Source organism: Juglans microcarpa x Juglans regia, chromosome 4D, assembly GCF_004785595.1.
Source record: "Juglans microcarpa x Juglans regia isolate MS1-56 chromosome 4D, Jm3101_v1.0, whole genome shotgun sequence".
NCBI lineage: Eukaryota > Viridiplantae > Streptophyta > Magnoliopsida > Fagales > Juglandaceae > Juglans > Juglans microcarpa x Juglans regia.
The window spans coordinates 29,228,808-29,237,992 of NC_054600.1; the positions used below are offsets into that span (position 1 = coordinate 29,228,808).

The following is a 9,185-nucleotide window of genomic DNA, read 5'->3' on the forward strand; positions in this document are numbered from 1 at the left end:
GCTGGATGAAAATTACATAATTAACTTATATAACTACTATATAAAATAATATATTATATATTTAATAAATATTTAAAAATATATATATATACACGTTCGGTCGGTCTCGCTCTAGTTGAGTTCGTAAAAATACACTTCGAGACCGATCAATAAGGTGATTGCTATCCTCAGTCCGTGAAAGATAAATGAGCAACACAGTTTTTGAATACTGGTGTTTTTGGATGATTAACATCGGCAAATTACAGGGTGTATGTATAGACAAACACTTACAATTTGATGCTAACTTTCAGCAATATTTAAATACATTTAAATTTGAAATTTTCAATTATGAAAACCAAAATCAAAACCTCAGGGTCACAGCTTCCTCATCCCTTATTCGTAGCATTGATATCGACAGCTGGTAGATGGTTCGAATCCTTCTGATTTTCAGCCGCAATATCTACTTGATCTTCTACACTCCCCCTCAATCTGAATGGGAGATTACGGACATTCATATTGAATTGCACATCTTTGAATTTGATAGGTGGCAACGATTTTGTCAAAGCATCAGCTAATTGATCTCGGCTTGAAATAAATTATACTACTAGCTGCTTGCAAGATACTTAATCTCTGAAAAAATAAAAATTAATTTCGATGTGTTTTGTCCATGCGTGAAATACTGGATTGGAGGAGAGATACATTGCTCCAATATTATCACACCAAAGCACCAGAGGTTGACAAACAAAGAGGCCTAGCTCATATAAGATGGATCAGATCCATATGATTTCGACAGTTGTGTTTGCAAGTGATTTCTATTCAGCCTCAATGCTACTTCGGGCCATGATTTGTTGTTGTTTACAGCTCCAAGAGATTAGATTGGGTCTTTGAAAAATACAATATGCACCAACTAATCTTCTGTTATCTCTATCAGTAGCCCAATCATGCTTGAATTCTTATGTTATTAGCTTTGGTGATGAGGAGACCGGTTGAAACCGTGTGCTTTAAGTACCTCAATATTCTCTTAATGGTTTGCCAATGAGAGTCCATGGGCTTGTGCATGAACTTACTTACTTGTGAACGACAAAGGCCAAATCTGGCTGCATAAATGCCAAGTATTGCATGCTGACTACAATACTTCGGTAGAGGCTAATATCGTTGCATGGCGATCCATCATTAGCAATCAGATGACAATTAGAAGCCATTGGGGTTGTACACAGCTTAGCCTTGTCCATGTTACTCCTCTTTAATAAATCAACAATATATTTTCTTTGAGTGAGATAGAGTCCTTTAGAGCTTCAAACCGCTTCGATTCCAAGGAGAAATTGAAGATCTTCAATTCTTTGACAACAAATGAAGCTTTAAGGCTTTGAATTATTCGGTTGATAGCATGAGAACTTGACCCTGTAATTAATATGTCATCAACATATATGTAAAGTACCTATTTGTTGGTCCTTAGCACAAACAGAGAGTTATCGGCTTTCCTTTCACATAATTTTAGTGACTTGAGTTTATCCGAGAGCTTTGAAAACCAAGCTCTTAGGGCTTGGCGCAAGCCATATAACGACTTGTGGGACTTGCATACATGATGCCTGTATTGTGGGTGGATATAACCTTGAGGTTGAGTCATAAACACCTCTTTTTGTAAATCTCCATGCAAAAGTGCATTTTGTACATCAAGTTAAAGGACAGGCCATCCATAAGATACGACAATAGATAAGACTAGTTGAATTGTTGCATGCTTCACAACTAGACTGGAGGTTTCCGTGAAATCAATCCCTTATTGTTGGTGAAAGCCTTTGGCAACCAAACGAGCTTTTGTAGCACTCAGTGGTTCCATCGACTTTACACTTGATCCGATATACCCAACTTCATCCAACGATATTAGCTCGAGATGGTGGTTTAACAAGAGACCATGTTCCATTTTGGAGAAGTACATCAAAATCTTTATCCATAGCGTCACGCTGGTGGCTATTTTGAAAGCTGCTGTAAATGAGGTTGGTTCTTGAGTTTCAATGGTTGTTTATGTGATTAGAGCTTTCGAAAATGGGTGATGGATATAGTCATTTGCATGCTTCCGTGGTTGATGAATGTTGTTTTTGGATATCGTGACCATAGGATGACGATTTACAGTAGGCTGAGATGTAGAACAAGGCCGAGTTACTGCCTGGTCCAAAGGAATATCAATATCAATAGATGGATTTGGCAAGATCGCGTCCCATGTTCCTGCAAAAGAAGAACAGTAATACGCAAATTGTGTTCCCGTGGAAAATGAATTAGGTTGTATAGGAGTGGTGTTTGGAAGAGTAGAGATATTAATGGTAGATGAAAGAGACACAGACGTAGTGAGAGGTGTCTCAGGCTCGACTTGTTTGAGATGTGGAAAGAGAGTTTCATAAAAAATGACATGTCTGGAAATGTAAGTTGTACCTGATGAAGGATCAAAACATTTGTATCCATGATGACACAAGCTGCAGATGAGGAAAATGCAGGTTTGAGACCAAAAATTGAGTTTATTTTTGTTATAGGGTCTCATGTTTGGCTAACAAGCACAACCAAATACACGCATGAATAAGTGATCGGGCACACGATAATACATTAATTCAAAGTGAGATTTGTGGTAGAGGACAGGTGTTGGAAGATGATTTATGATTTATATTGCTATTTAGAAAGCATATTCCCAATAGATTAAAGGAAGATTTGAGTGAGCCAACAAGCTTAAGCCAACTTTGACAATATGGTGATGTTTACGTTCAATCGATCCATTTTGTTAGTAAGTGTATGGACATGCCACTCGATGATTGATGCCATGATGTTTAAAGTAGGTGTTTAATCGACAGTAATCACCACCCCAATCGGATTGAATTGATTTAATTTTTCTTTCAAAATATTTTTCAACATAGGCTTGGAATTGAAGAAAAATTTGTTCAACATCGTATTTGAATTTGATTGGAAACAACAACACAAATTTTGAATAATCATCAAGGAAACTAATATAATATTTAACGCTAGTGGTGGAAGCCACAGAGGCAGGTCTCCATACATCACTAAAAAATAAATCTAATGGATGACAAGAAACATGCGAAGAATACTAAAAGGGTAAATTATGGTTTTTAGCCATTTGACATTCGGAGCAAACAAGTAACATTTTATTAGTGCTGGCCGAAAGTTTATTGTTGATGAAGACTTTGTTAAGAATGGGTTGGGATGCATGTCCAAGACGACGGTGTCATTCATGAGTGGAGACACGGACAATGGAGAGAAGTGGAGTTGAATTGATAGAGTCCATTACTGAGTTGGCCTTGATGATGGATGGACCTACCTTGAGTAATCATTCACAATAAAATATTTGTCGTGAAATTCAAAATATACATGGTTATCAACACAAAATTATTGCACAAATAATAAGTTCTTTTGAATTTCAGGAACGAGAATAATTTTATGAAGAACAAAATAAGAGTTGGGAGTAGAGAGTTGGGAGGAACCAATTTTTGTGATGTGCAAACCTTGGTTGTTTCCCACTTGAACCTGATCTAAATCATTGTAATCTTTAGATTTGAGATTCAGGTTACCAAGATCATTTGTAACATGGTGAGTGGCGCCTGAGTCTGCGTGCCATTCGGTTTTCCAATTTGCACCATTTGAAGCAACCATGACTTGTTTGTTGTCAGTTTTGATGGAGTTCTGATAATAGAGATTAAAGCGATGGTAACATTTTGGAGCCGAGTGGCCTGGTTTATTACAAACCTGACAAACCAAAGTATTCTGATCATTGATCAAGGTATTAGTGTTGGAACCAATATGTTGACTCAGTCCTGTACCACGGTAGCCATCGCATCCTCTATTTGTAAAGGATTGAAATTGCTAGTGAGCAACATTGATGGATGCCTGCTGAATAAGCAAGGCAAGTTGATGCTGAGAGATGTGTGTCTTTGTTGTGAGAAGTAGAGAGTATATCTCTTCAAGAGACACTTTGTCAATCCAAGCTGAAATAGAGGCCACAAAACTGTCATATTCATGGTCTAATCCTGCAAGAACATAGGTAATGACATCTTCGCATGTCATGGGCTGGCTTGCAATAGTTAACTCATCGGTTAGTTTCTTAATAAACATAAAATATTAAGTAGCAGTTTTACTGCCTTTGGTAGCAGTTGCCAGTTGTGTGCGAATTCTCCTCAAGAGCACGACAAACAGCATGTGAAGTGGTATAGTTGACCACTTAGGCAAGAACACCTTTAGAGAGAGAAGACAAGAGGGTGCTAAGGATGATGTTATCTTGTCGAACCCAGTGAGTGTAGGTAGAGTTGATTGTTTCGATAATGGGACAGTTTTCGGGCTGGGTGATAAAGATAGTTTTGGGAAGCATAGATGTGGTTCCATCGGGATAGCTAAATAAAACTTGGTTGCGGAAGTAAGACATGAGTTATGCTTTCCAGATGAGATAATTTTTAAAGGTAAACTTGATAGTGACAACATTATTCATAGGAATAACAGAGGGTGGATGTGAGGATGGGGTGAGAATGCTAGTTGAAGATGAGGGAGAGGAAGACATGTTTTTTATGTTTGTCGTGTCTGGTCAGTCTGATTTTCAGCTGCAATATCTACTTGATCCTCTAGAGTCTGGATCGCGATAGTCTCACAGCCTTAAATTCGACAAAAATCTGTTAGAATCAAAGCTCCAACTCCAACATCAAGCTCTAGAATATTGGAGAGCTTGATGTTTTTCCTATTTTTCCTTAATTATTGTTTTTCCTGTTTTTATTCAACAACATCTCAAGAATAAAATATTCTCCTTTTTTCTGTCCATGCTCTCTTTATTTACCGTTCTTTATACTGTAAATATTCTCAACTCGCGACTTGCGTTCTAATTTTAACTGATTGACATTATTTTTCTCAAATGATTTTTTTAAAAATATGACTATTAAAAAAGTACGATGAATTGAGAAATCATATATAAAAAAATAAAATAAAAGATAAACTAAGAATAAGAAAATAATATTTATATAAATCGGATTAAAATTAAATTAAGAGAGAGACCTATGATACTGTGTTAAAGACGCAAGTCGCTATAAAATAGAGAAAAATGACATTATTAACTAAAAACTTAGGAAATGCCTAAGTTACGCAGCTCTTTTAAATAAATAAAAAAATCTCGACTTGAAAAAATTAAGAAAAATATATTCTTCTTTTTTTCTTTTTAAATCAAGAAAAAATCTTTTAGAATATAGATTTTCCTCCTCTTATTTTTTTTAATCTATAGTTTTTCAACTTTTTCTCACTTGAAAAGGAAAGATAAAATGGCCTGGAGCATCGGGAGGTGTGACATACGCGGCACGCCAATGTGCACACAACACAAGCGCACCGACCACCTTAAGAAAGGATAATCTCCCCTCCCTCCGGAGTGTCCCCAAACCCCATACCCCCAGCGGGAATTCGAAGCTAATCAGTGAACTGCAACGCTCTCTTTTGGGACGTTTTGTTGAAGACAGACGCGAACATGATGTGGGACGAGTGGGACGACAATGCAACTGATCACGAACAGCCCGACCAAGATTCCCACCTTAATTTCGATTTTCTCTCTGCGCTGTCTAAGCCCAAGGTATACTTGCGATTCCACACCTTTATGTTTCTTGTTTAATCTTTTCTTTTAGGTTGTAGATTTATATTTGGGTCGCAGGATTACTACAAGATATTAGAGGTGGATTATGATGCTACGGACGATGCCATTCGATCCAGTTACATTCGCCTAGCGCTGGTATGTGTTTTAGTTTGCTATTTTAATTGTTATCGAAACGCGATTTAACCAATCAGGCACCCATTAATTCGCCCCTCGCATTGCTTTGTGCAGAAATGGCATCCGGATAAGAAAAAAGACCAGGACAGCGCGACTTCCAGATTCCAAGAGATAAACGAGGCCTACCAGGGTGAGTCATAGCGTTTGACTATTTCAAGCTCATTTTTCTTTGTTTTCTCTTCGCTCTTTGTTTGTTGCTGTATTTGTTACCAGCATGATGTGTTCTGCGTATGTCTATGCTGGTTACTCTTACTGGTCATCATACTGATTAGTTCATGCTCACCGCTGTATATTGAGGGGCATTTTGCTTTCGAACCGTATGAGAGGTGCTTAGATATATGGTGGAAACAATTAGGTTCTGTATAATAAGTTGGTATTTTTAGGGAGCTATAAAAGCAAAGTAGGTATATGTCGCATTAGCTTTGCACATGGTGGTTCTCTTTCTTAATAAGGGGATTATGAACTCCACATACCATTAAGAAGGAATATTATTTTTGAAAAATTGGTGCAAGAGTGTCACTTTGGCACAATTCATTGTGCTGGTGGGATATTTGCTTGTGAATGCAATCTCCGTAGAGATGCATATTTTTCTTGATTCAATATGTATTACCTTTGTTAAATAAGCACTGCCTTTGAAGATGATGGAATAATTTGACAAAACCCAATTGTAAATTCAGGGAAAGAAAAGGCTTTTCCAGATGAGTTTGATTTCTGCAAATAAAAGCCTTGATGGTAGGTACTTATAAAAAAAAAAAAAAGCCTTGATGGTAGGTGTTTATTTCACTTGAGCCAGGTGATAGTTGATTATCTGGAGATTATTGATTTCTAAAGGATCAAACTTGAACTATGGTCTGGGATCTGATTCTTCCTGAGGCATTATTTTGTCTATTGCCCTGCTTTCTCAAGATGCTAAGCGTAAGTTTTCCTGGAAGAATCTTTCGGAAATGACATGTAAAATGGAATAACTGAAAGAGAGACAAAAGGAAAAAGGAGAGACGAAGATACAAGTGAGGAATGGTAGGAGAACTATGTGGAAAACGTGAATTCATGGTGACAGACATTGCAGAACTTTCTTGTGTGCTGCGCTTTCAATAATTCTTACGAGTGTTCTAGGTACCGTCAATTAGTATATGAATGTTCTAGTCGTCTCCTTCATGTTTCCTAGTGGACTTCCCTATCTAAAGGAACCCATTCCCTTGCCAAACAAGTTTTCTAGGAAGTGCCTTTTGGGGATTTGTTTCCTGTAATTATGTCTTTGAATCTTTTAAACGTCACGCCTTCAGTGTTTTTAAAATAGCTCTCTTGATGATTTTTAAAACTTTGTCTCTGTTCATTTTTTTCCCATAATTGCTTCCCGGTGAAATAAAGGAGCAATTAAGTTAGATTGTGGCTGCCACTTATATCCATATATTAATTCCATAGGCCAATGAGCCAATTGGTCTAATGGCACTGCCCTCCTTGTAAGAGGCATGGGGGAGTATCAAGGCTTGCCTCTGAGGTTCAAATCCAGTCAAGAATAGGTTGGGAGGGGTTTGGAAGCATGAGTGTTTCCCCTATTGTGTGGTTCAATGACCACACATTCAGAGAAATGAGAGTTGCTTGGATTGATCTAGGTGGCTATGGATGGATACTTTAAGCTGCACGTTGGTATCAAAATGAAGAAACTGGCCTGGCCAGACTCCATTGCCATCACTAGTTGGTACCCATTTGAGTAAAATGTTTAATTGCAGGAAAGTAGCTGGCCAAAGGGAGCCGGTTGAGGCAGGGCTTGTGAGCCTTTCTAATCACTTGTGATTTGATTGTAAAGAGGGGATGTTTGGAAATATTACTCAAACACAAAACACACTTCAATTTCAAAATTTTCATCTAATTATTACCTAATTATTATTCAAACACAAAAATCAATACAACTTTTACAAACTTCAAAACAAAAATAATATTAAAAAATTATATTCAAACAATGTTATAATTTATAATATCTTTATTTAACCTTTTCTCTCTCATTTCCCAAAACCCAATAAAACATCCACTCAAATTATTTCACTACTATTTACAAAATTTTGAGATACTCCAAGCATCCAAACATGCCCTGAAGGCATGCAATGGGGAACAGTATCTGCAGCCAAAATAGTTACTATTAGGCCTTTCGAGTTGGCTAAGTTCTGAGATTTTGTGTGCTTCATTTTCTTATATAACTCTATTTAAAAAAAAAAAAAAAAAAAAGCATTGACTTATGTATGTATACGAAGCCCACTCAGATGTCATGACCTGGCATTTCAGTCCCCCATATAGCTGTTTGATTCTACTGTTTGATTGTGCCACAAAACAGGGTGCTTGGCCAAACTGCATATTAACATGATTTTGGCTGATTAAGACAATAATTTACCAACTGATACTAAGTTCTACGATTGTTTTTGTTTTTGGGCTTATGTTGATTATTAGAATTAAAAAAAAAAAAAAAAGAGAAAATCTCAAGAGGTGACAATAATCAATCTGCTACAAATTATGTCTAACAAGGTTTTTTTTTTTGAACAGTTTTGAGTGATCCTGCCAAGAGGAGAGAATATGACACGAAAGGAATGCTATATGCCTATGATTATAATATAATCGTAAGTGTTTCTTCGGTTGCTCTGCTCTGAAAAATGGTTCTTCTCACTTTATCTTTGCTTATGCACCTTTTGATTTTATATTTGTTGGCTGCAGGAGTATCTCCACCGTTACAAAGGTCTTATATTGACATGCAATGGTCTTGGGATAAAGCATTCAATATGGTAAGCGAGACAAGATGCACAGATATCCTTCACTACATCTTGGACAAACTTTCATGGTGCCTGCATATATTTGCCAACACTTCAACTTCAAGGAGCATGGCTGGCGAGAAGGGGAAGGGGGTGGGCTGTTAATATCATGTTATGCTTGTGTACAAATGAAAAGCTCACCAACATGTTGTAACATCTCTTACCTACCCATTTACCTCTTCTTGGAGCTCTGCTGACTATATATAACCTTTTTATATACTGTCGCTGTGGAGGAATGGATTATCTTCTATTCGCTTTTATGCCTATGCATCTAATTCGGAATATATTCGAACTAATAACGTCACTATTGAATCATCGTAGCACCCATATAAGAGGAAATAATAATAATAATAATATAAGATGACATTTTGTAAATTGCTGGGCTTCCCAGTTTCTGCTTAAATGGGTGTTGTGGCTTTGCAATTATTGTTTTCATGGTAGGGATTTTGTTTGGTGGATGCATCGTATTTGATGCTCACGAATGACTACCAAGTATAAAGGCAATGGAACCATCTCCTAGTTCTTATCAACGTGAATCTATGGTCATATCTTCCATGATTCGGTCTATCATCTATTCACGAATGTCTCGGCATACTAATACTAAATGTTTGGAATCA

At 37.0% G+C, this 9,185-nt stretch overlaps 1 protein-coding gene and 1 long non-coding RNA gene across 2 annotated transcripts; both read left to right on the forward strand.

Annotated features, from left to right (window-relative positions):
- Positions 1 to 5,280: 5,280 nt before the first annotated feature.
- LOC121258986 (chaperone protein DnaJ) lies at positions 5,281 to 8,828 on the forward strand. The gene is made up of 5 exons (XM_041160455.1): positions 5,281 to 5,575; positions 5,654 to 5,731; positions 5,825 to 5,900; positions 8,306 to 8,379; positions 8,474 to 8,828. The coding sequence occupies exons 1-5, from the start codon at positions 5,474 to 5,476 to the stop codon at positions 8,543 to 8,545; spliced, it is 402 nt and encodes a 133-aa protein (XP_041016389.1). The 5' UTR covers positions 5,281 to 5,473; the 3' UTR covers positions 8,546 to 8,828.
- LOC121258987 lies at positions 5,907 to 7,600 on the forward strand. Its single transcript, XR_005939492.1, has 2 exons — positions 5,907 to 6,506; positions 6,542 to 7,600. It is a non-coding gene; the product is annotated as an uncharacterized LOC121258987 (long non-coding RNA).
- Positions 8,829 to 9,185: the final 357 nt, after the last annotated feature.